Source organism: Pipistrellus hanaki (assembly GCF_964339955.1).
Source record: "Pipistrellus hanaki genome assembly, chromosome: 12".
Taxonomy (NCBI): Eukaryota; Metazoa; Chordata; class Mammalia; order Chiroptera; family Vespertilionidae; genus Pipistrellus; species Pipistrellus hanaki.
Genome location: NC_140514.1, coordinates 8,180,384 through 8,207,903, shown reverse-complemented (window position 1 = coordinate 8,207,903; position 27,520 = coordinate 8,180,384). Strand labels below are relative to the sequence as shown.

At 42.6% G+C, this 27,520-nt stretch overlaps 1 protein-coding gene across 1 annotated transcript; it reads right to left on the bottom strand.

The window, feature by feature from the left end:
• Positions 1 to 443: 443 nt before the first annotated feature.
• Positions 444 to 25,948, bottom strand: UBXN2A (UBX domain protein 2A). The gene is made up of 7 exons (XM_084900627.1): positions 25,722 to 25,948; positions 16,693 to 16,744; positions 12,315 to 12,453; positions 11,227 to 11,333; positions 9,138 to 9,275; positions 6,920 to 7,078; positions 444 to 4,396 (listed from the first exon to the last, which is right to left on the bottom strand). The coding sequence occupies exons 2-7, from the start codon at positions 16,728 to 16,730 to the stop codon at positions 4,204 to 4,206; spliced, it is 774 nt and encodes a 257-aa protein (XP_084756753.1). The 5' UTR covers positions 16,731 to 16,744; positions 25,722 to 25,948; the 3' UTR covers positions 444 to 4,203.
• Between the last annotated feature and the right edge of the window lie 1,572 nt (positions 25,949 to 27,520).

The window sequence follows — 27,520 nt, the reverse complement described above, 5'->3', positions numbered from 1 at the left end:
TCCCTTCCTTTGATGGCAATGGATAAATACAGACGTAACCCGCCATTCTCCGGAGCATTATCTCAATTCGCTGAGGTTCTGCTTCCCGGCATATGTCGACAGTTTGTCTCAAATAAACTCACAAAAATTCTTTACAGGTTCGAATGTTTTTATGGTAACACAGGTGACTTAAAGATCATTTAAGAATATCTGCATCTTATAATTTTCTGTAATTTATATGAATTACCTGTGCAAAAATACATTTAAAGCAAACAACAGAGTCAACTATCCATCTACTACGGAGTAAAACACTGCTATTTGAAGATGTACTGTGTAATTGTTTTTTAATGAAATGGTTTGTAAAAGTCAGAGAAACAACCAACAAGTAAACACTATCGAGGAGTCTTCATGCTAGTTCACTTCAGGTCACAAGGATGGTTTAAAAAACACACACAAACACTGAGTTAGCATAAAAAATATCACACTTTAACATTTCTGAGTATTAAGTGAAAATAACATTGGTTAAAAGTACCTGGCAAACAGAAGGCAAATAATAAGTATTTGTAGATTCTCAAACTGAATGAATTTGCCAAACAAAAATGACAAATGCACCTGTATGTCACCACTTTATAACAAACAAGTATGAGCTATTTCACAGGTCTTTTTAACAAATAGTATTCCACCCTTAAGACAACAGCTTTTTAGCCTTCAGCAAAAGATTGCTTTCAAAGTACTTTAAGGCACTACAATAGATGCATACATACCATATTTTCAACACAATGAAACATAATAAAAAGCATTCTGAAGAAGTATATAAGATCACCTTTATAACCTAGAAAATGCATAGTTAATTTAACCAATAAATCAGAATCTGCAAAATTAGAAATGTACTTCTATTGACTAACTCTAACAGTGATTTTCATGAAACTGACAATAGTTTTGAAATGACCTTAGGTCAAGTTATATTCCACACCTCATATGCTTCACGGCCAGGTTGCCTGCCCTTGACAAATTCAGCTTATGTTTTCTAAAATCAACATGTTTTGAAGATTCTACACATTTAATGAACAACTTTAGGATGTGAAACTTTCAGGTAAAAAAGCTTTATCAGATGATTCTCGTTTTAGAAAACCTCCGAGAATATTATCCACGTCAGTGAACGTTTTTCCAAGTTACAAAAATGAAGGTTACAGCTGGTGATGGGTCTTTCCCCACAGAAACATCCCACTGGGGTGTATTCTACATGGACACCCAAGAAAACCCCCTGGGTGTCTCCTGGCTAAAGAATTACACATGGGAGCATCCACCAGGGAGGCTTTCTATTGGTACAAGACAAATATTTTCAAGAGGCCCTGCATAGAAATATATATGGAGAATCACATAAGGACTAGAATCATGCAAGTAAAAATTGTAAGATGCTTCATGATAGGCCTGTAGGAAACATTTTCTTACCTATTCTTGAAAATATGTTAATAACCACCTTACGTTATATTATATCTGAAAGAGAAGTTCACTGATGTTTCTGTCCCCTCGCTATTGTAAAGAATTGTAAAGAATGCCATTGTGTCACTAGAGGGCTCTACCACAGCTGTAAACATTACTGACAATATTTATTTTCTATTACATATCTGCTCGTATCTGAAAGCAAATAACAAAGAGAGATTTTCCTTGGTCCTCCCTTCCTAGTAAAAGGACAGGTCTCTAGCAGGGAGAGGCTGGGAAAAGAAAGCATTCTTCAAATGTTCCTCCAACAGAAGATAGAAAACAGGCCATCTAGTTCTAAGGGTACCTCCCTTTTAGGTATTCCTGAGCCTTTGATAAAAACCTCCTTTAAAGGTTCCAGCCGTATCTCAGCTGTGCTCATAGAAGACAACGTATAGGTTTATGGCATGGTTAGTTCAGAGTTAAAGGGGAACAGTCTCAGAACAAAACGGCGGGGGACAAAGATAAAACTGAGAGGACCGCCCCCCCCCCCCCCCCATTCCACTGTCTAAGGCGCCCATGAGGCTTTGTTTTCTTAGGGGGACACTTGGGTGCAGGATTTCCTGCCATCACATACCCAAGAATCAAATGAGATAAATAAAAAAAAAAAATGCAGAGATCCGGGACTCACCCCAGATCTGAGGAGTCAGAATGTGCGTGGTAAGGGGCCGGAACAGGCCTTTTGAAAAGCTTCCCAAGGGATTCTTACACTAAGGCCTGGGAATCTCGGCAAATCACTGCTTTCTAAGAACGTCTTTCCGGGGTCCACAAGGTCAGAACTATTGTCATGATCGTACCGAGACGTTGTTTGTTTTGTTCATTTTCTCATGAACGTGCGGCAGCGTTTACCGGAGGCCACATGCTGTGTGATATCACAGCAGATTGCACGCCGAAGCAGACATGAGACGCCATCTGTCTCTTTAAGGCGGGCAGGAGAGACATCTGCAAGAAATGGGATGCAGTGCCACTTTTCTCACGAAACCTTAGCTTTGAATGTTTTGGAAAGTAGAGATTTTTTTCGTAGAAGTGTTTATAGCTACGTGTTTATTATTTTTAAATGGATAAATATGTGTAACTTTTAATTTTTAACATATTTATAGCCCACATAAACAGAAGGTCTTGAGGCCAAACCGTCTAAGACCTGCTCCTTCCCGCAGACGCCCCATGTCCTGTGAACATGGCTGCTGACGGGCATGGCTGCTCAGTTCCTTGGCACACTCGGTGTACTGGTGTATTTCACTTGAAATGTGATTCAACAGATCATCAGCAAAAAGGCTTCCTAAACCCATTTTTGGGCAAGGGGATGCAATCGGACAGTGACTATTGAAGTCTGGCTGGTTTTCAAGTCTAAGAAACAAAGCAAGTCTTCCTTGGTGACATCAGAATGTAATACATAACCCCTGAATGTATACACAGGTTCACTCTAACATATGGAATAGAAAATCACACATGACGGAAGGCATTTAAAAAAATATTCATTAGCTACGTGTCAACACATTGGATTCTAAGTGAGCAGCCTCAAATGAATGACATACTGAGAATTGTTAGCTAAGAATAAGTCCCTAATTTTTTAAAAAAATATATTTTATTGATTTTTTACAGAGAGGAAGGGAGAGAGATAGTTAGAAACATCGATGAGAGAGAATCATAGATCAGCTGCCTCTTGCACACCCCCAACTGGGGATGTGCCCACAACCAAGGCACATGCCCTTGACCGGAATCAAACCCGGGACCCTTCAGTCCGCAGGCTGGCACTCTATCCACTGAGCCAAACCGGTCTTGGCAAGTCCCTAATTTTTGAAAGGAAATGAAATAGGGGGTGAACTGAGGTTCCTGGAGAGAACAGTTTTTTTAAAAAAATTATACTTCTCACCTGGCCGGCCTGGCTTAGTGGTTGAGCATTGACCTGTGAACCAAGAGGTCACAGTTCGATTCCTGGTCAGGGCACATGCCCAGGTGGCGGCTTGATCCCCAATAGGGTGCCTGCAGGAGGCAGCCAATCAATGATTCCCTCTCATCCTTGATATTTCTCACTCTCTTTTCCTCTCTGAAATCAATAAAAATATATTTAAAAAGTTATACTTCTCAACAACGTAGAAATGTGAATAGACAGATTAATCCTGACATTATACTAAGCTACAGAATTCTTACGTGAACTGACCAGATACTATTGCCGAGTTAATATCGGAGTGTCTGTTGCCTTAGAGGATGCAGACTGAGCACACTTCGAGGTTTAGGCATAGCTGTGGCGGAAGCAGCTCCTTCTAGCATTTTGATTGTATCTCAGGTATGAAATAAGGACACTGATGCTTTTAACCCGCCGTGTACGATTTTTAATGTATTGCTATTTAAAAATTCTGAGCCAAGCTAACATTTTAATAAATCACTGCTGTTTGGGAATGATGTTTAAATGAGTGGTGCTGTGAATATATTTGCTAATTTATACCACATTAAGACACTGAATGAGATAGTCCTTTAATATATCTTACGTTGAGTAACTGGTATTTGAAAAGAAGTGTATGTTTCTGAGTAGCCTTTGGGAGACAGGGCACTGAATATCGTTCCGTCACAGCTTCCTCTCCTGATTTGTACGTACTTGTCTTCCCACCTGAAGGGGGTGCAGTAGGTCTCGAGCCAGAAGCTCAGGGAGCCTGACGTGCCCCCACCCCATTTCGGCCTGCGTGCTCACTTACAAACCATCGCTTCCCTGCAAGCTTTCCACTTGGTGTGTCAAAGTCAATGTCATGAGAGTCCTCGGAAGGGGTCCGTGGTTTTGTGGAGTCTCTGGATGACGACGGCGTTCTGCAAGTCCGCTTCTTCCAGCGTGAGCGCTTCGTCCAGCAGCCTGAGGTAGGGGCGCGCCGTGGCCAGGGAAAAGGGGGGGCTTCTGTGAGAGCCCTGGTACTTCTCGATGAAGTCTTTGACGTGGCTTATCCTGCAAAATGGCACCAACGATTAGTGCAATTTTATGGAAATGCGAACGAGCCCATTTAAAAGTAGTCACTGGTGCCGAAACCAGTTTGGCTCAGTGGATAGAGCATCAGCCTGCGGACTGAAAGGTCCCGGGTTCGATTCCGGTCAAGGGCACATGCCTTGGTTGCGGGCACATCCCCAGTAGGGAGTGTGCAAGAGGCAGCTGATCGGTGATTCTCTCTCATCGATGTTTCTAACTCTCTATCCCTCTCTCTTCCTCTCTATTTAAAAAAATAAAATAAAATAAATAAATAAAAGTAGTCACTGGTGAAGCTACCTGGCTGTGTGAATACATAGGACACTCAACTGATGATGATGGAGCTGTTCCTTGGGGCTATCGTTTAGAGGTGGACCCGTGGTAACAGTAGGAAACTGCTATTCATCATGTTATATGTGGCGAGGGTATTATGGGTATTATGGTTACCTTTTTTTTTTTTTACTATGGTTACATTTTTGGAGAGTGCTTATCTATTAGAGATACAGACTGAAGTATTTACATATGAAACTATATGAAGTCTGGGATTTGCTTAGAAATAGTTCAGTGGAAACTAAGTGGTAGGTCCTTGTGTCCTCTCTGCTGTTGTGTATATCTCTAAGTTTCTATAATAGGACGTTTACATATCCGCACACCTAGCTCTGAATGGGTCAGACAGACAGACATAGGTTTCTCTTAAAGACCAGGTCATGCTGTGCTTCAAAACCAATGAGGAAAATCCTTCGCTCAGTGCAGGGAGAATCGGCGTCGGAATAATGCACATAAAGTAAAATAATCATTGCCATCTCGAAGGCAGCTGAGTTATGTTCACCTACGTACGTATGTGTATTTAGAGAGGGAGAGCACATGTGCAGTTCATCAAAACTAAGATGCCATTGATTTTAAGACACATCATTGTATGTGTTACTAAAAATAAAAAATAAAAAAAAAAAAAATCCAGATTGTTTTCTTTCTTTCTTTCTTTCTTTCTTTCTTTCTTTCTTTCTTTCTTTCTTTCTTTCTTTCTTTCTTTCTATCTTTCTTTCTTTCTTTTAAATATATTTTATTGATTTTTTACAGAGAAGAAGGGAGAGAGCTAGAGAGCTAGAAACGTCAATGAGAGAGAAACATCGACCAGCTGCCTCCTGCACACCCCCCACCGGGGATGTGCCCGCAACCAAGGTACATTCCCCTGACCGGAATCAAACCTGGGACCTTTCAGTCCGATGCCCTACCACTGAGCCAAACCGGTTTCGGATACAAAGTGTTTTCTTAAGGCTTAGAATTCTCCTTAATATTTATTGTAAGAGCACTTTTAACTTAATTTCCTACAAACATTTATCACATCACCCATGGGCTTCATTATACAAGCACAATGAAATGGCTGAGTCATTCTTAGTGAACACTAGTCACACTCGGACCCGGGAATGTTTGTCCACATAACACCCATCCTCGGAGTCACCAGGTGTGTTGTTGATACAGAAGTTAAGAAGTGTTCTGCTACTGTCTCTGGGATGTTTTTGCTCATCTGGTACTTGCTTTGCATGCTCTGAGGCAGACACTAAGGCAAAGACAATTGGGACATGATTGCCATGTGGCCAACAATGGCTGCACCCCCATTTCAGAGGCGCTAAATGTAAAAAAAAGTGCAACTCAGACTTGATGAAATATGGCATATCACGAAAGACAAAATTCTCCCAATCCACTAAAATTCAAAAGTGCCACTCTATTAAACCTGTGCAGGTTACGAAAAAAGTCTAGATGTGGTCCTGTATATTTCTTTGGATACCAAATATTAGGTAACTAATGGCTAAAGCTTATGGCGAACAATACAAATATAAAAAGTAAGAAAAACAGTAAAGATTAAAGGAACTCGTTCCAGCCAGTTTGGCTCAGTGGACAGAGCGTTGGTCTGTGGACTGAAGGGTCCCAGGTTCGATTTTGGTCAAGAGCACATGCCCAGGTTGCAGGCTCAATCCCCAGTAGGGGGCATGCAGGAGGCAGCCAATCAATGCTTCTCTTTTATCATTGATGTTTCTATCTCTCTCTCCCACTCCCTTCTTCTCTGAAATCAATAAACATATATGTGTGTGTGTGTGTGTGTGTGTGTGTGTGTGTTTAAAGATTAAAGAAACTGCAGTAAAAATAACAAATATAGTTATAGTTATGGCCCAGTGTGGCTCAGTGGATAGAGCATTGGCCTGCGGGTTCCATTTCTGTCAAGAACATGTATCTCGACTGCAGGCTCCTCCCTGGTTGGGGCTTGTGTAGGAGGCAACCAATGTGTTTCTTTCACATCCATGATTCTCTCTGTTTTTCCCTCTTTCTTCCACCCTCTCTAAAAATCAATGGGAAAACATCCTGGGGTGAGGATTAAAAAACAAATGTATACTGTGATCTCTATAATCACATTAAGATAATAAAGAAATGCAATTCTTGATTGAAGTTAATAGAAGAAATTAAAATGAAAATTAGAAACAAATCAGCCAAATAATGAAGTGAAAGACTCACCTATGAGACATGTTAAATTTCTGAACAATCCTTTTTCCACTGGCTAACCAGATCTGTATATTAGTGATGGGTTCCAGGTTGTTTAGTGGGACAGTAGACAAATTATTTTTCTTCTCAACTTCAATACTTTTTGTTTTTGAAATAATTTTTGGTGTGGCACTAAAAAAATCCAGACAATAAAATCAGATGCATGTTAGCACACAGATATATATGTCATTCATTTCCACCAAATGCACACTGTTATTCTGTTAAAAAGTAGATCCAATGGTATACAGATTATTTTCAGCATTTTGAAAATCACATCTGGATATTTTTATATGTGTGCATGAATGTGTATACACTTTACCAATCTTGAAAATTAACATATGAGAATTCATAAAAATAAAAGTGATCCCACATCTAAACTCTTTGCATATTCTGCTATAAGGCATAGATATACAGAAGACTGCAGCCCTAGCTGGTTTTGCTCAGTGGATAGTGTTGGCCTGTGGATCAAAGGGTCCTGGGTTCGAGTCCAGTCAAGGGCACATACCTTGGTTGCAGGCTCCTCCCCAGCCCGGACCCCATGCAGGAGGCAACCAATTGATGTGTTTCTCTAAACACATTGATGTTTCTCTGTCTTTCCCTCCCTCTTCCACTCTCCCTAAAAAATCAATGGGGAATATCCTCGGGTGAGGATAAAACAAAAAAAACAACCGCAAAATCTGAAAATAATGAAAGGTATGTGTGTTTTTTATTTCAGAGAGAAGAAAGGAGAGAGAAAGTTAGAAACATTAATAAGGAGAGAGAATCACTGATTGGCTGCCTCTTGCATGCCTCCACTGGGGATTGAGAACGCAATCCACGCATGTGCTCTGAGCAGGCATCGAACCCTGAGCTCCTGGTTCATGGGTTGACACTCAACCACTGAGCTACACCAACTGGGCGTAATTAAAGGTTTTGATACTACCAACATCTGAAAGGAAATGACTGCCACTGCATCTTTTTATATATTTATTACTTGATGTAATGAAGCTTATTTTCTTTTTTTAATTTTTTAAAATATATTTTTATTGATTTCAGTTGGAAGGGAGAGGGAGAGAGAGATAGAAACATCAATAATGAGAAAGAATCATTGATCGGCTGCCTGCTTCACGCCCCCTACTGGGGACTGAGCCCACAACCGGGCATATGTCCTTGACCAGAATTGAACCTGGGACCCTTCAGTCCACAGGTAGATGCTTTAGCCACTGAGCCAAACTAGGACATAAAGCTTATTTTCTTATTTTTTTTATTTTTATTGATTTTTCACAGAGAGGAAGAGAGAGAGATAGAGAGTTAGAAACATCGATGAGAGAGAATCATCGATCAGCTGCCTCTTGCACACCCCCCACTGGGGATGTGCCCGCAGCCAAGGTATCGTACATGCCCTTGCCCGGAATCGAACCCGGGACCTTTCAGTCCGCAGGCCGACGCTCTATCCACTGAGCCAAACCGGTCCTGGCATAAAGCTTATTTTCATTAACAACAAAAATAAATAAAGGTTTTAATACTGCTAACTTTATCAGACATTTTTCATTTTTATTACCTCGAAATTCAGATATTGATTACAGTACAATGTTGAAAGCAGTGGTATATGTAAAACGGAACCCTATATTCAAAAGCTAGCAGATGCATGCTAACTTTAATGGCAAAGCTCCATGGTGGGTGTAAGGGAGAAAAGAAACGACTCATCCATCCAATTTTGCCTAATGTCCTCAATAAGCCATGCCCTTTGATTTGATGAAACCAAGCTTCCAAGATTTTTTTTTACTGTAGTGCCAGCATATGCTAATTCATACTAAGGTAAATATGACTTAGAGGAGTCCTCACAAGAGCTAACATAAAAAGTTTCATTCGCACTAGCTGAAGTGGCTCAGTTGGTTGAGCATCATCCGGTGCACCGAAAGGTTGCTAGTTCAATTCCCATTCAGGGCATATACCGGTACCTGGGTTGTGGGTCTGATCCCCAATTGGCAACCGATCAATGTTTCTTTCTCACACTGATGTTTCACTTACTCTCCCTCTCTCTTTCGCTCTCTCTCTCTCTGCATGTCCTTGGTGAGGATTAATAAGAAAATTCCATTTGCAATAGGAGAAATGATAAGCTCCCTATCTGTGGCCTCCCTGGTAAAATAATGATGGGCTGAATGTTAGTCCAGCCTCTGCTACGACAAGCACGGATCAGGAGCCCACTCACCTTCCCAGTCGGTGACCCTGTCCTGAGAAGGGCTGGAACACAGGCTTCGTTGCCACACATACTTCATGTTTCTTATCTTCAACTTTAACATCCACCTCCTCCTTATCAAATGTCCCCTGTAATTCCAAAGGCAGTTCCCTGGGAAGGGAAAGAAACAAAGGGCCCGCACTCACCATGTGCATTTTCTTTTTCTGAAAAACATACTCTACATGCAAAAGAAACTGAAAAATATCCTTTATAATAAAATCCTAATATGCAAGGTGTCTGGTCATCCAGTCATCCTTTCAACCAATCCAAGAGTAATATGCAAATGATATGCTAAGGCCGGTCAGCAACTTGCTATGACATGCACTGACCACCAGGGGGCAGATGACCAGTAGCTATGATGTGCACTGACAACTACAGGGCAGATGATCAACACAGGAGCTATCTCTAGCCCGCAGGCCTCAGGCCAGCCAAGGCAGGTGCCAGCGGGAGGCATTCTCCCTCCCTTCTCCCCCCCCCCCCCCCCCCCCAATAGCACCACTGGTCACCCAACAGATTGGCCCTTGTCGTGGGCAGGGACTCTACCCGTGCACAAATTTCGTGCACTGGGCCTCTAGTATAGAAATAAGAGACATATTATCTTCACAATAAAAAAAATGAATGCAGTTAAAAGAAGTTAAATAGTGCAAATACTAAAAAACAAGAATATTGCTACTGAATCATTGTTTAGCGTACAAATTCATGAACAGCTTGAGTCATTCAGCAGCACCTAGAATGGTACTAAAGTCATGAGGTATTTGATGACCATATGCTGCTAAATTTAAGCACTTTGATAATTTTTATAGGTGTCTGAATAGGGCTAAAAATATACTAGAAAAATCAAGCTATCACTTCAAATTTTAAATGAAAATATAGATTTATTCTGGGGATGACAAATAAAATATAAAACACATCAGATTTTTTTTCTTTTTTTTTTAATTTCAGAAAGGAAGGGAGAAGAAGAGAGAGGTAGAAACATCAATGATGAGAGAGAATCACTGGTCAGCTGCCTCCTGCATGCCCCCTACTGGGGATCCAGCCCTTAACCCAGGCATGTGCCCTTGACCAGAACTGAACCTGGGACCCTTCAGTCCACAGGCCGATGCTCTGTCCATTGAGCCAAACTGGTCAGAGTTACAAACTGCTTTTTTAAAGCAATATACTACAGAACTCTTCTCATGTTAGCATACAGATATACATGTCATTCGGACTTGTATAGAATATATAAAGCACTCTCATAACTCAACAAAATGCAAGTAAACCAATTTTAAAAACAGGCAAAGAGAAAAATGGACAAAGGATTTGAACAGACATTTTGTTGAAAGGAGATATACACATGGTTAATACATACATGATAAAATGCACAGCATCGCTGGTCATTAGAGAAATGCAAATCAAAACCATAGTAAGATACCACTTCATACCCATTAGAATAACAGTGATGAAAAAAACTGACACTAACAAGTGTTCACAAGTCTATGAAAAATTGGAACTCTCATACACTGGGAGTGTGAAATGGTGCAGTCACTTTGGAATACTGTTTTGTAGTTCTTCATAAAGTTAAACATAGAGTTAGAAAACAGTTCTGCTCCTAGACCTGAGAGAATTGAAAACATAGTTCATCCACACAAAAACTTGCTACAAAAAATGCTACAGGAATGTTCATAGTAGCATTATTTGCAATGGCCAAAATGTGGAAATGACCCAAATGTTTATCCACCGAAAATTGGATAAACTAAATGGGATTACCTATGCAATGGAAACCACAATTCAGAGACTATAAAGGTATTTAAACATGAATATTAAATATAACAACTAGGATGGGGTATTAGGTAATTCTTGGCAACGTGAATTAGTTTAAATCAGATTCTGACGGATCAAAATTCAAAACTCCTACCCCTTTTTCAAAATTATAGCTGCGGCTCTCTTAAGAAAACCCATCCTATGAAAATATGGATTTCTAAAAGTACCTGTGAATGTGGAGGGATGTGTAAACAGCCATTAAAAACCATCCTTCCAAATGAAACATGCCTAAACTACCCTTCTCTTGTCAAAGATTGCTTACCCTTTTTTGATGGAATTCAGAAACTGCTGACTTGCACTGTCTGAATAACTTCTGAAATCATCATTGACCGTGAATCCATTTTTCCATAATTTTATATTTATATCTACCTGCAAAGCAGGAAGAAACAAAATGCATCATGTTAATTTAAAAAAATATGATACTTTAGTATATTGTAAAATGCCTATGTGTACTTCGCATTTTGTCACACAATAGTAATAAGATGTGCACTGAAGGATTGGGATTTAATAAAAATTATTATTATTACTACTTCTTCAAGAACATTCTTAATTGACACCAGTGTTCATTTCCCCTCTGCAAGTGCAAGCAAAGAAGACCATAATTACTAGTACAGTTTGTAGCCACTGCCTCGATTCCTTCTTTTTTATTTCTTATTTTATATACTTTATTGATTTTTTACAGAGAGGAAGGGAGAGAGAGAGAGAGCTAAAAACATCGATGAGAGAGAAACATCGATCAGCTGCCTCCTGCACACCCCCCACTGGGGATGTGCCCGCAACCAAGGTACATGCCCTTGACCAGAATTGAACCCGGGACCCTTCAGTCCACAGGCCGACGCTCTATCCACTGAGTCAAACCGGTTTTGGAAATTCCTTCTTTTTTAGTTACTTCATTGATTAAGATATCACATCCCCTCCCATCCCCATCCCAAACCCCTCCCCATGCATGCCCCCACTCCCCCAATTTCTTCTACGGTGTCAGCAGCTTACTACCCACCATTGATTTTGCAGGATCAGAGCAAGATCAACATGATGACCAGGTAAATAACATCTCACTATTTTTTTTTTTTTAATTGATTTTTTACAGACAGGAAGGAGGGAGATAGTTAGAAACATCGATGACAGAGAGGTACATCGATCAGCTGCCTCCTGTACACATCCCCACTGGGAATGTGCCCGCAACCAAGGCACATGCCCTTGACTGGAATCAGTCCCCAGGCCAACGCTCTATCCACTGAGCCAAACCGGTTTCGGCACATCTCACTATTGTTATTACACAGTTTTGATCCCATGGACCCTCTAAAAGGTCCGTACGTGGAGAAAAGGAGAAAAAAAGCCAGAAGCCTTTACCTGTTTCTTCTGTTCGGTGGGAGACAAGCATTTGGCACCAACCTTCTGGGCTTCCTCAAAGAGACTGTCGACAAAGTACTCGCAAGTTGCTTGTCGATTGTCACCAAGAGGCTGGTTGTCAGATCCTGTTTCACAAACCCTATATACACAACGCAGAAAAGTAAGCATTAGTAACTACTGGTTCTCTAAAAGTTTACATAAATGGTTCTGGTTAAGGGATCCTGGCCTGAGATGCTACTTCCAAGTCCGCAATCTAGACCCTCTTCTAAGTTAACACGGAGGTGACCTTGGGAAGTCACTAACCCTTTTGGTGCAGAGCAAGGTTTTCTCAAGTTGAGTCTATATTGGCATTTGGGGAGAGGTAATTCTTTGTTGTGCAGGCTGTCCTAGGTGTTCTAGGATGTTTAGCAGCATCCATGCCCTTGACCCATTAGATGTCAGTAGCATGCATACGTTTCCACCCCCAAAGTGTTATAACAACCAAAAACATATGTGGGGTGGGAGCTGGGGGATACATTTCACCAGGATGATGCTCTAACCAACTGACCTACCCAGGCAGGGCATTACCTTACCAACGTTCACATATGCAATACAGTATTAGTAACTATAGTCACTAATTAGCAACTATAGTCACTATAGTACATTACACCCCTATGACCTATTATTTTATACCTGGAAATATGCATCTTTTGAACCCCTTCACCTATTTTGCTCACTTCCATATACTGGATTTCATTCTATATTTATATTATACTAGTGGCCTGGTACACGAAATTTGTGCGGTTGGGGGCGGAGGAAGGGGGGTGTCCCTCAGCCCGGCCTGCTCCCTCTCCAATCTGGGACATCCCTCTCTCAATCCAGGACCGTTGGCTCCTAACCATTCACCTGCCTGCCTGCCTAATCGCCCCTAACTGCCAGCCTGCTCATGCCCCCAAATGCCCCCTCCCCCACCCCACCCCCCGGCCTGATCATCTCCAGCTGCCCTCCCCTCCTGGCCTGATACCTCCTAAGCGCCTCTACCTTGGCCCCACCACCATGGCTTTGTCCAGAAGGACGTCCGGAAGATCTCCCAGTCCAATTGGCATATTATGCTTTTATTAGTATAGACATGAAATATTAACTAAGATTTATTTGATAGAAAAAAATATTCCTGACAGATCTTTTTTGAATTCATATATTAGATTCATAATGTTCTGAGATGTATCTTCTCAGGTTCAATAAGTAACCAACACTTTTTATAGCTCTTGGACTGTGCCAGGAACTATAGATACACCTTTATCCACATTTTGTAGATAAGAAAAATGAGTCACAGAGAGGTTAACGTTCATGTCGTAGGTTACACAACTAGTAAGCGGCAGAAGCAGAATGTGAACAGAATGTTAATGTCCTCCAAGTCTATGCTGCTACTACCATGATGTGCTATAAAGCCTCTCTAAATAACGGACAGTTATTGTGCATTTATTAATACACTAGAGGCCCGATACATGAATTAGTGCAGGGTGGGATCCGTCCAGCCTGCCCCTGATGGGGGTGAGGGGGCCCAAGGGGAGGGGCTGCGGGCGGTTGGCCAGCCGGCCCTACCCCTGGTCGAAATCCCAATTGAGGGCATAATTTGCATATCAGCCTTTTATTATATAGGAGGATGTTAGGAACCATTCTAAGTACTTTACACATGTTAACTCATTCAGTCCTCACAAGATCTAAAGGGCTCCACTGAGTAGATAATGAAACAGCTTAAGCAATTTGCCCAAGATCACAAAGCTATTGGGAGGTGAAGCTGGGAACAGAAGCCAGGTCACCAATGTCTGCACTCTTAATCACTGGGCTGGACTGTCTCTCAAAATAGCCATAGTTATATTGCTCTCAAATTGCTGACACTTCAGGCAATATTTTAATTTAAATACATTCCTTATACTCTTCTAGGAAATTCTATATCTACTCTTTTAAAAAAAAATACTTTTTTTTTTTTTTCAGAGAGGAAGGGAGAGAGAGATAGAAAGATCAATGATGAGAGAGAATCATTGATCAGCCGCCTCCTGGACGCCCCCTACTGGGGATCGAGCCTGCAACCCGGTCATGTGACCCTGACCGGAATAGAACCTGGGGCTTTTCAGTCTGCAGGCCGAAGCTCTATCCACCAAGCCAAACCAGCCAGTGTTCTGTATCTACTCTTAAGACATTCCCTATTATCATAAAGTATTAATTATGCCATTTCCAAGGCAATGATATGATACTTCTTATTAAAAAAAATAATCATACCCTAAGATGATTTCTCACAATGCTAATGTAGTCAATGTTGTGAATGGAGTAAAAATCACTGAATTGAATACTCTAAGTGCATAAATTATATGGTAGGTGAATTAGGTCTCCATAAAGCTATTGAAATAAAAAGTCCCAAGCTAATTTTAGTCTCTTAAATCATTCGTTCACTTTATTTCCGCGTAGGAAAGAGTTAATCCAGTGGGCCTCGCGGCTAGCCTCTGCAAGGCCTGCCTGCCTTCCTTCGGAGAGTCTGAAATGTGAGGCGGTGACTGGCCCCCAATAAAATGCCGAGGCTTGCTCTCCGTGACCTTCCTCGGTGGATAGCGTTTCACACGGGCTGTCCTAACGTATTCCTGGGAGAACACAGTACGTCCCAGGTGAGGCCTCTTGGAAGCCGGTGCCCGGTTTCTCCTGGACCTTGCCCCATGTGCTCTCTGCCCTTTGCTGATTTTGCTTTTTACCTGTCCGCTGTAATAAATCATAGTGTGACTATAAGCCTGGGGGTGGGCTTAGAGACCCCTCCCTGACACAATCTTAAGATTATACAGTTAGTCTCAAATATAAATAAAACGATAAACACTCTCGTCAAAAAAATAAATAAATAAATAACAGATGTTTGTTTGGTACAGAAGCATGTTCAAAATATGTGCAAGTGTGAAATAAATGCTTGTCTGTCTCAAAGGAACTACGAATGAAAGAAATGTGCCTCAAGGATTTAAAACAAAGAGCAAAGAGCATAACACAAGATATAGTTCGCCTCTGTAAGTGAAAATAAAGTATTCTATATTAACAGTCATATATTTTGCATTTGCTGATTATTGAGTGCCTTCTAGGTTGCGAACACTATGCTAAGTGCTTTATATAGCCTATCTAATTCTCCCCCAAATATTCCAGGTACCTAGGTAGAACCCCAGTTCATATATATTTTTGTAAAAATGTATTTTTTTAATTGCTGACAGTATTACAGATGTCCCCTGTTCCTCCCCACTTTGTTCTCCTCCACCCATCCCATACCCCACCCCAGGCCTTCATCACAGTATGGTCTGTGTCCGTGGGCTATACAGATGAGACACTGAAGCTCAAATAATCTGTCTACGTCACTCATAGGCCAGAGAAGTGGTGTAAGAAAGAGATGGCCCTAACTGGTTTGGCTCAGTGGATAGAACGTTGGTCTGTGGACTCAAGGGTCCCAGGTTCGATTCCGGTCAAGGGCATGTACCTTGGTTGGGGGCACATCCCCAGTGGGAGGTGGGCAGGAGGCAGCTGATAGGTGTTTCTCTCTCATCGATATTTCTAACACTCTTTTCTTCTCCCTTCCTCTTTGTAAAAAAATCAGTTTTATATATATATATATATATATATATATATATATATATATATATATATATAATTTTTTTTTTTTTTTAAAGAAAGAGATGGACTCAAACCTAGGTTTATCTGACTCCAAAGCCATTATGTTTCCATTGTGACTCTATCACAAGAAGCTAACGAAGTCATATAAATGGAATTTCTCATTTATATGACAGCCATAATATGCAAAGAGAAAATTTTAACATTTTAAAAAATATATTTTATTGATTTTTTACAGAAAGGAAGAGAGAGGGATAGAGAGCCAGAAACATCAATGAGAGAGAATCATCGATCAGCTGCCTCCTGCACACTCCCCACTGGGGATGTGCCCGCAACCAAGGTACATGCCCTTAACCAGAATCGAACCCAGGATCCCTCAGTCCACAGGCCAACGCTCTATCCACTGAGCCAAACCGGTTTTGACTTTAACATTTTTTTTTCTACCAAAAAAGAATATGCTTATTAATTCACTTAAATTCTTAAAAATACTTTTTGGCAATTGTCCTAACAATGCTTTTGGTTTTTTAATTAGTAACAAGAAGATCTAGTGACTTCACTAAAATCCATTCAATGCAGTGATGGTAAAAAAAAAAAAAAAGAAAAAGAAAAATAAAAAGTTGCTTTAAAATATACTACTATTAGGTATTTAACTGAGATAATCATAATGAACACTTACTATCACAGTCAGTGAAATGCAGTAAAAATAGGAAAAGAAACTAACGAAGGCATTACTAACACAGAAACTTCACAGACCGAATTAACTTACCATTCTTTTATACTTTCAAGATTATCTACTTCTTTCATTCTCTTCTGCCTTACTGTAAAGGTAAAAGGAAACAGAAGTTAAAGTTACGAGCTTAGCGTTTTAAATAAATTAATTCATAGCATTTTAATTTTATGTTTTATATATTTTATTGATTTTTTACAGAGAGGAAGGGAGAGAGATAGAGAGCTAGAAACGTCGATGAGAGAGAAACATGGACCAGCTGCCTCTTGCACACCCCCTACCGGGGATGTGCCCGCAACCAACGTACATGCCCCTGACCCGGGACCCCCCAGTCCACAGACCGACGCTCTACCCCTGAGCCAAACCGGTTTCGGCAATTCATCGCATTTGAAATTGCATGCATTCATATTCTCTCTCATAAGTTACTATGGGTCCCAAACTGACACTGAAAGGATCTTAGGAACAAGTGACCTGAACTCAAAGCTCTCACGAGGACACGCAGTAAAATTACTGTGTGTTAAATGACTTGAAACAATCCCTGTTTGGTGTTGCCACCTACTTGATAAGCCAATTCAAACTGTTAATAGGTTTCTTAAGTGTGTAGGATAGTTAAATGGCGCCATAGAAATATTGTTCCGGAGACAGCCCGCTTCCGTCCTTGCCCCTCCCACATTGTCCTCTCCTTCCCTAATATAAACAAGTATCTATATTCACGTCCATCTCTTCCTTAGATAAAGTGGTAGCATACAAATGAGCTATGTGAAGTCAAACACAGACAATAGTTATGAACTGCCTGCCTATTGCAAAATTCAAGGCAGGGAAAATCAGATCTATTTTATCTAATCTGGAATATCTGGTTATTTAACAACAACAAAAAAGATACCACAATCTCCCCCCCTCCCTGATCTATTTTATTTTATTGTTTATACAGTTAGTCTTACAAATAGTATTACAAATAGTAGTACATATGTCTCCTATACAATCAAACTGATCATGGAGAGAAAGAAAAAAGAAATCAATGCCTTTTTGATGCTTTAAAATTAAATAAGCTTTTAAAAAAAAATACTGGCGTGCAATGCTTTAATAAACCTATATAAGTTAGTTTCAATTCATGACTATGCTTTTAAAAAGTTCATATTAGGGAAAAACTAAATTAAAACTTCTATTTATATGTGCTTAAAACAATATAGTTAAGCCTGGCCAGCCTGGCTCAGTGGTTGAGTGTTTATAGGAGGTCCGGGTTCGATTCCTGGTCAGAGCACATGCCTGGTTGCGTACTCCATCCCCAGGGGTGTGTGGGAGGGCTGATCAATGATTCTCTCTCATCATTAATGTTTCTGTATCTTTCCCTCTCCCTTCCTCTTTGAAATTAATAAAAATATATTTAAAAGAAAAACAATATAGTTAAGAATATGTTATTATTAGGTCATGACAGATCTTTTTTTAAAAAAATATATTTTATTAATTTTTTACAGAGAGGAAGAGAGAGGGATAGAGAGTTAGAAATATCGATGAGAGAGAATCATTGATCAGCTGCCTCTTGCACACCCCCTACCGGAGATGTGCCCACAACCAAGGTACATGCCCTTGACCAGAATTGAACCCGGGACCTTTCAGTCCACAGGCCGACGCTCTATCCAGTGAGCCAAACACAGATCTTTTTATGACATTAAGATCCAAGAGACTACACTACGGATTTAAAACGAAAGAAAAACACTTTACCCAAAAAAGGAGACAGAATCAAGTTAGATTTCTATAAAGCATTAAAAATATTTCAACTCCAAATAAGTGGTATCAAATAATATGTTTCTTAGATTCTCTCTAGAGAGTACATATACAGGAGGCAAATCCAGCACAGCTATTTAAAAACGTAAGTTTTAAGCCTCGGCTGGGTGTGGTAAGGAAGAGTGTGGCCCCATACACTGAAGGCCCCTGTGTCATTCCTTCTCAGGGCACAGTTTGGGGTTTGATCTCTGGTCTGGGTGCGTATGGAAAGCAACCAATCAATGTTTCTCTTTCATACTGATGTTTCTCTCTCCCCCCTCTCCTTTCCTTTTTCTTAAAAAAAAAAAAAAAAAAAAAAAAATCAATGGAAAATATTCTCGGGTGAGGATTATTTTACCTTATTTTTGTTAATCCTCACCTGAGGATATTTTCCCACTGATTTTTAGAGAGAGTGGAAGAGAGGGAAAGACAGAGAGAAACATCGATGTGAGAGAAACACCAAGATTGGTTTGCCTCCTGCACATGCCCTGACCAGAGCCTGGGCCAGGGAGGAGCGTGCAACCAAGGTATGTGCCCTTGACCAGAATCGAACCCAGGACCCTTTGGTCTGAAGGTCAACGCTTTGTCCACTGAGCCAAACAGTCTAGGGGCAGGAATTTTTTTTTTTAAAGTAAGTTTTAAGTATACTTATTTATTTATTAAATAATCCTGTCTGGAGGATATTTTTTCCATTGATTTTCAGAGACTGCAAGGGAGGGATGGAGCGGGGAGAAAGAGGGAGGAAAAGAAAAGAAGAGGGAGAAAAGAAGAAAGAGAGAGATTTGTTGCCTCCCACATGTACCCCAACTGTGGCTGGGGATCAAACCTGCAACCCAAGCACATGCCCTTGACAGGGAATCGAACCCAAGATCCTTCGGTGCATGGGCTGGCTCTCTAACTGCTGTGACATAGAGGCCAGGGAATTTTAAGTGTATTTAAATAGAAAACAGAGTCAGTCATAGCCATTCCAAAGCCATGAGAACAAGAAAGAAAACGGGCACTAGAATAATCTACTGGCCCCTTAACAGCCTCCGAAGGATCTGGAGGTGAAGTTAACCTGGGTAACAGGATCCGGGGCAGCCTTTTATCAGAGAAAGTGAGAGTCTGATTGATCTGACTTCCACTCCAGCTTTCCAGTTTGCTCCTGCTGCTGGATCTGGGCCATAACCACAGCCGGCTTGGCTGGAGCACTCACTCCCAGGGAGCCTACGTTTTGCTAAGACTTGGAGTAGAACAGGGGAGTCTGCTCCGGAAAATTGGAGCCTATCTTGAAAATTGTTTTCAATACCTCTATTGTTTTCATTATGACTTGAATGTAAACTGATAGCGACTTCATTCCTTAGCCTGCTTATGAGAAAACAGTGAGCAATTCTGAAACATGAGTCCAAACCGAGAGGAAGAGAGGAGAAGGAAATTCTGAAGGCGTAGGAGTGGGCAGGAAGGGTGTGAGGCCGGACCCTCAGCAGCATTCCCAGTAGTCATTTCAGACTCTTAGCTTCTGACTAGAGGGTAAGGTAGAGAGAGTCACTTAGAGCCACACGACCCCTTTAAATCGTGTATATGTTACTTTGATAAAACGTTTTAAGAACCAGAAAACAAATTAAAAATATATTCAGAAAAGCAGAACTTAATGTGTACTAATGTTTTCTCCTATGACATGTCCTTCAAATCTCATCATTTCTAAAACTATTTAATTGGTTCCCTTTTAAAAATTGCTTCCCCCTTACAAACATACATAAAATAAATATATAAACACCCATCCCTACCATTCAGATTCAGAAAAATTTACATTTTGACTTTTTTCTGTTTATTTATTTAAAAAACATTTTTTTTTTTTTTTATTGATTTCAGAGAGGAAGGGAGAGAGAGATGGAAACATCAATGATGAGAGAGAATCACTGATCATACTGGGGATGGAGCCTGGGCATATGCTCGCGACCTGGGACTGAACCTTAACCTCCTGGTTCATAGGTCGAGGCTCAGCCACTGAGCCAGGCCAGCTAGACTCTTTTTGTTTATTTAAGAAATAAAACATAGACACAGTTGAATACTCTTTAATATTTTAAAATACTTAATAGCACTTAATATTTAAATAAAAATATTTAAAATAAAAATATTGAATGCTAAAATATGTATTACATGGTATGTCTTTTTAAAAGAGAGAGAGAAAGGTAGAAACATCAATGATGAGAAAGAATCATTGATTGGCTACCTCCTGAATGGCTCCTCACTCTTCCCACTGGATATGGAGCCCACAACCCAGGCATGTGCCCTTGACCAGAATGGAACCAGGGACCCTTCGGTCTGCAGGCAGACACTCTATCCACTGAGCCAAACCACTGAGGGCTGCATGGTATGTTTTAAATATGTGCATCTTATTGTATACTAATTATATATTTAAATATGTGCATCTTATTATATATTAATTATATCTAAGTAAAGTTTTTAAAAATATTAAAAATATATATTCAGCAACTACTGTATACCAGGCATGAACAAATCTGACACGTTACATATTAATAGTGCTGTTTGCTTTTTGCACTTGACAGTTTTCCAACATTATCTTCAACTCCTCTAAAATAACCCCTTCGTTTAGATATGATCCTTATTGTGCCATAAACATAATGTAGTCCTCCACTTCTTGGCTCACACTGTAACTATCCTTTAGGCATGGAAATCCCCATGACCCTTCCAAGCCCCAACCGAAGGTCCACTTCCACCATAAAGGGGACATAATAAACCCAGTTAACACGCCTCTCCTAAAGCAGTTAGATGTGGGGCATTTAAATCATATTGGTCTTGTTGACTACTGTTTCTGTTCTGTCTTTTAGTCTCTCTACTGGATCCGGGATCCTTGAGGTCCGGTATCATGAGGTACACATTTCCTGTTCCTTCCACAGTACACAGCAAGTGCAAAGCAAAGAGTTACCATCCTGAAAGTGCTGTCCTCTAGCAAATCACTACTGCCAGTGATCATTTCCTCATTCTAGGCCACCGATACAGTGTGTTCTGCTTGTTTCATGACAGCTGGAGAGAAGGAAGAGTCCTTGGTTTCAAATGGACTTGTCCTAGGATACTGGCTGCATAATTTCTGAACCATGTAAAATGTATGTGTCTCCACTGAGTGAGCTGCCACAATCACCACAGTCCCATAACGCCAGTGAGCCTAAGGCACGCTCTGTACGGCAGAGAATAAAAGAGCCATCTGGCAAACCCCGGAGTTTCCAGCATGAAGTGGGCCTCAGAATGGACAGATGAACAATTTCCTCGTTTTGCTTCAGTTTACTTCTAATTAGTACCGCCGCCATCTTACGTTGGTACTGTAGATCGCAGTTTACCAGACACCTTCCCAAATGTTGTCCCACTTAACTCCCAACAACTGCAGTGATAAAATCAGCCAGGAGACAGAGCGCACTGAGCTTCTTGGAACATATCCACTGAAAAGAAAAATCTGGCCAACACAGATTCAGTGCTCTGACCAGTGTGGCTCAGTGGGTTGGAGCATTGTCCTGTACATCAGAAGGTCGTGGGTTTGACTCCTGGTAAGGGCACATACCTAGGTTTCAGGCTCCATCCCTGGTTAGGGTGCCCAGGGTTGCATCTTATTGTATATTGATTATATCTAAGTAAAGTTTTAAAAATATTGAAAATGTATATTCAGCAACAACTGTGTACCAGGCATGATTCTGGGTGCTTGGGACACATACTGAACAAAACTGACACGTTACATATTAATGGTGCCGTTTGCTTTTTGCACTTGACAGTTTTCCAACATTATCTTCAACTCCTCTAAAATAACCCCTTCGTTTAGATATGATCCTTATTGTGCCATAAACATAACATAGTCATCCACTTCTTGGCTCACACTGTAACTATCCTTTAGGCATTGAAATCCCCATGACCCTCCAAGCCCCAACCCAAGGTCCACTTCCACCATAAAGGGGACATAATAAACCCAGTTAACATGCCTCTCCTAAAGCAGTTAGATGTGGGGCATTTAAATCTTCTTGGTCTTGTTGACTATTGTTTCTGTTCTGTTTTTTAGTCTCTCTATTGGATCCAGGATCCTCGAGGTCTGGTATCATGAGATACACAGTTTCTCCAAAAGGTATGAATATAGGTTTGCTAACACAGCAAGGACAGACCAGTTGGTAACATAGAATTTGCCTCATCGTCACAGCCACTACCAAAGGTTCTAGCTGGTTTCCTCACATCCGCTCATGTCCCCATCCAATCTGATTTCTACACAAATGTCAGGGTGACCTTTCTGACTAACATACAAATTTAATTGTGGGACTTGGCTCCTTAAAACCCTTCAAAAACCTTCCATTTCCCTTTGAATCCAGCCCAAATCCTCTGAATAACACTGCAGGGGGGTTCGCTGAATGGTTCTCGAACTACATGAGTGCCTTGAAAAGTTCTCCATAAAAGTTTTAGAAAAACAAAAACAAAAAGAAAAAAAAAAATGCTTGCAAATCCTTAGCATTGCTTCAGCAGCCCCACAAGCTCTCTCTGGCCCCAACCACATCCTCCTGTGCTTTCCACATTCCATCCAACGGCTTTGACCTTTCCGCTCCCCATCTCTTCCCAGCCTCAGTGGAACCTATTTCCTACGCCTGGACCTTTTCTTCTCGCCTTTGGGAGCCCCCGTCTCCCGTTCCTATTTACCCACACCTCTGCTTGAGGATGACTTTCTTCTTTAAAAAAAAAAATATTTTTTTTTTAATTGATTTTTTACAGAGAGAAAGGGAGAGAGATAGAGAGTTAGAAACACCAATGGGAGAGAGTCATCAATCAGCTGCCTGATATGCCCGCAACCATATGACGGGAATCGAACCCGGGACCCTTCAGTCCGCAGGCTGACACTCTATCCACTGAGCCACACCGGTTTCGGCGAGGATGACTTTCTTAGGAAAACCTTAACGAATTTTCCTGGCTGAGAGAAGGGCCCCCGCAACTCCCTCCTTGCTCTCACCACAGCCTACATTCTTCCTTCTTTTAGCCTCTAAGTTTGCTGGCATTTACTTGTGTGACGATTTGCTCAAACCATCACACAATGACAATGTTTCCCAAATGGCAATGTAAAGTCCTGAAAGGTGAAATCTATTGTATAATGGTAGTCATCATGTTGCTAACTGTGAATGGCACCAGACGTAGCCTGTGAAGTTAGACTTCCGGTGCTTGAGTTCGGCTGAGAAAGAATGTAGGATGTCGCAGAGGTAGCAGAAGTGAGCCTGCTAGCTGGGCTGCATGGGCTCAGAAAAACAAGTTATGGAGGCAAAAGAAGAGCCCTTAAAACTTAGGGGAGCCAAAACCGGGTTAGCTCAGTGGATAGAGCGTTGGCCTGCCAACTGAAAGGTCCCAGGTTCGATTCTGGTTAAGGGCATGTACCTTGGTTGCGGGCACATCCCCAGTAGGGGGTGTGCAGGAGGCAGCTGATCAATGATTCTCTCTCATCGATGTTTCTGGTTCTCTATCCCTCTCTCTTCCTCTCTGTAAAAAATCAATAAAATATATTTAAAAAAAAAAACTTAGGGGAAAGCAAGCAAGTGGCAGGAAAGGTGCAGGCGTGTAAGGGAGTGCGAGTGAGAGAGAGTTCACAGGGAAGTGGGTGGGGACTGTCCGGGTCCTTCATCTCAGGGGATTTTATCTGCTTTCCAAAGCTGGGGGTTTTAGGGGAAGTCTCGGGGGAGCAGCTCAATAGGATATGCACCAGCTTTCCAGGTGTGTTCTTTCAGGGTCCAGGTCTCTGCAATTGGTCAGCACCAGGGTAGGAAGATATCAGTCATTGCAGCTGGTCCTGATGTCAGTTCTGACATGGCTGCCTCTGGTTTTGCTGCTTTTCCGGGTCTGGTGCTGAAACACGACTGAGGCCTACATGTTATCTCTGGTTTGACCAAAACTCTGTCTCTGTGGTCAGCACACCCAAGTCTTTGTTCCTGAGATGATGATACAAGCCAGAACCTCATTGCTGTGGACACTTCATGCTTACGGGCTTGTATTGGAGTGTCCTGAGGCTATTCTCCAGCCCCCTAGTTCTTCCCCGAGGGGGTCTCCCACAAGCCAGAGGAGGAAGGTCATCTCAGGACAGGTCCCACCCAGCAATACTTGTTTTCCCGGTTGCTAGGCACCCAGGGCTTTCCAACCAAGTGACCTTCTGTACCTGGCCTATGGTTCCCACTCTGCTCATGTCTCACTGCCTACTTACTCTATCAAAACCATTAGCATTCAGCACACCGTAGGTACTAAAAAAATGTGAATGACATTACACTAGGTAATAAACATTAAGTATGAAGCAATTAAAGTATGCATGTAAAGTATTTACCACCCTGCAGGTGTAGGAGTCAGTGGTCAATAAGCAGTAGTGTCTGTTAACTCTGTATTCTGTCTGTATCGTTACTATTTGTGTTTAATCATTTTCTTTATCCTGCACACAATTCTCACTCATTTTTAGATTCCACCAGTGCCTAGCATTCACGTTACTGTTCTTACATGGATGGTGCTCAGTCCTCACTGAATTCAACTGCATTTTTACGTCACTGAGACTTTCAGCATTTTTTTTTTTAAAAAAAGTCTGTCCCATTAAGACGAAACTATCATTTAGAAACTTATAAGTACTCCCAAACATGCTTGAGCCATGCCTATGAAATAAGGAAGTTGGTGTTCTGGTCCCTTACAATCATCACACTTTACAGTTCCGCACTGACATCAATACAGACAAGTCTCCCCTCTTTATTTTCAACCATCTCCAATTACCGACCAAGGAGCCAACGCTGAAAAAGCAATCCACTGAGAAAGCAATCCACTGCGAGGACAAAGAAAAACAGACACCAGAAAAAAAAGAAAAGAAAGAAAGAAATTAAGTATGAAAACAGCCGAACACCAAACTTGCAAAACAGAGTGAGCTGTGGGAGGCTGGGAGGGAAGTTAACTAAGACAGACTGCCTGCGCTGTGCTTGCTTTTGCAGCGATCGATCGCCTTTGGAAACAGGGGCATTTGACAGCCTGTAACCCCAAGTTCCTGAGCGTCTTGGGGACGAGAAAACCCACTGCTGTGCTTTCCCGGAGTTCGCCCCCAGGAAGCCCGCAGCCCGCAGCCCAGAGCCGCTCACCGGGGCTGGGCTGGCCAGGGCCGGGGTCTCGCCCCGCCGCCGCCCGATGGCGCCCTTTCGGGATCGCAGACGCTGGGGCCCCAAACCCAGCGGGAGCCCGGTTCCCCCAGACAAAGGCGATCGCGGCGGCCCGGCGGGACCCAACGCCGGTCCCCTCCCCCCGCCGACCGCGCCGCGGCCCCGGACACTCACCTCCGGGCGCGGCCGCCGGAGGGGGACCCGCCGCGCCGTCCCCTCCCGGCCTCGTCCTCCGATCCGCTCAGGCCCGCGGGCTCCGCCGCCGGGGGGGACCCCCCTCCCCGCCCCCAAACCGGATCCCGCACCGCAGCGCCCAGACCCTCCCGGGCTCGCGGCCGCGCCCCTGGGACCCGGCCCGCCGCCCGCCCTCCTCCGCCCGCGCCGCGGGCACGCGCCCCGCCGCCTGTGCGCGGCCCCGGGAGCGCGCGGGGGCGGGGCCGGCGCGCCGGGCCTCCCCGTTACCCGCTCCGGGGCCGCCGGCCGCCCCGCCCCGCGCTGGAGCAGCAGGGGCTCGGGGTGGGCTCCACCTGAGAACCCGCATCGCCTGCTGCTCGCTGTCCCTCTCCAGCCTTTGACTGAATCCGGGGGCCGGGAGAGAATGCCCTGCGTGCTGACCATGTTGAACTTGAATCTGAACCCCGAGGTTCTGGAGAGCGACGGCGAAAGCCATCTCTCCACCTCGCTGTGTTCCTGAAAGGGTTTTTACGGCAGCGAGGGACCACCTTCTCCGTGGGGCCCAGAGGGGGCTGGATGGAGGCCCCTTGGGTACCTAGGACAAGGTCAGCCGCAGACCCTTCCGATTCCCATTTTTGCGCCATCCATGATTAGCGGATCTGATGGTACTTCCTGACCGATGTGGACAAAATACCAGCTATCCTGACGTGACCAGACTTTTGTGAAGTTTCCCTCCCTCCCTCTTCCTCCAGCCCCCTACACTTTGGCCCACCCTCAACCTGAGCCGCTGCTCCCGAAAACAGGCGGGCCTCCCTGTAAAACGTTCTCTGAGCGCAGTGTGAGCCACCAGCAACCCCTCCACAGGTTCATCCCGCTTCCCCACAGCCAGTTCTTTCTGGCGTTTGTTCCCCGCTCCCTGGAAAAGAAACGCCCGCCTGGTCTTGGAGACAGAGGCAGATCAGGGGCATAGTGAGAGAGGTCCCCTCCAGCAGCAGTCCCCTCCTCAGCCCACACGCCCCACGGCATCACTCCCTTGCTTCTTGGAATAATCTCCCCCAGTAAAGTATCCCTTTGCCTAAAGCTGAGGTGTTGTTTTTGTTTTGTTTGGACAGCTGAGCATTTCCCGCACAGTCATTGCCCTTCTATGGTATTGCAACAGAGGAGTCTCTTTCCCCCAGGTGCAATAATCTTTTTTTTTTTTTTTTTTTTTCAAAAGAAGTCTCATTTTTGCCTAAACCCAGATTTGTGTTTTATTTGACAGTTTTTGGTGCCAGGATGCAAAATGAGATTGGGCCTTACCATAGACCCCTGCCATCCCCACCCAGGTAGAGGCACCTGGTGAATCTCTTGAGCTCGTCTTCTGTTCAGTGATTGGTTCTGGGATCCTGTGGTGAGTTCTGCTTCCACACCCGTGCTCCCTAAACGCTGTCCGCTGTAGCCTGTGTTAGGGAGTCACTTCGATTCCTTTGGCTCTTATATGAGGCCTCTTTTCTTTTTCTCTTCCTTTTTTCTTCCTTCTTTCCATCTTTCCTTCCTCTTTCTTTCTTTCTTTCTTTCTTTCTTATTTATTTATTTATTTATTTATTCCTCTTGTCACCATTTGATAAAGAGATGATTCTTTCCTTGTCAGAAATCAGCTGACCATAGATAGTTTATTTCTGGACTAGAAAATTCTATCCCATTAATTTACTTATTTATTTTAAAATATATTTCATTGATTTTTTTACAGAGAGGAAGGGAGAGGGATAGAAAGTTAGAAACATTGATGAGGAGAGAGGGACAGCTGCCTGCTGCACAAC

Bases quoted from the DNA above. Each gene is read 5' to 3' on its own strand.
- UBXN2A (XM_084900627.1), bottom strand. From the start codon at position 16,730: ATGAAAGAAGTAGATAATCTTGAAAGTATAAAAGAATG. The intron at 9,276-11,226 runs GTAAGCAATCTT...TTCCCTTCCCAG, and splicing joins CTGAATTCCATCAAAAAAGG to GGAACTGCCTTTGGAATTAC. The intron at 7,079-9,137 runs GTGAGTGGGCTC...GGATTTTTTTAG, and splicing joins CAGGGTCACCGACTGGGAAG to TGCCACACCAAAAATTATTT.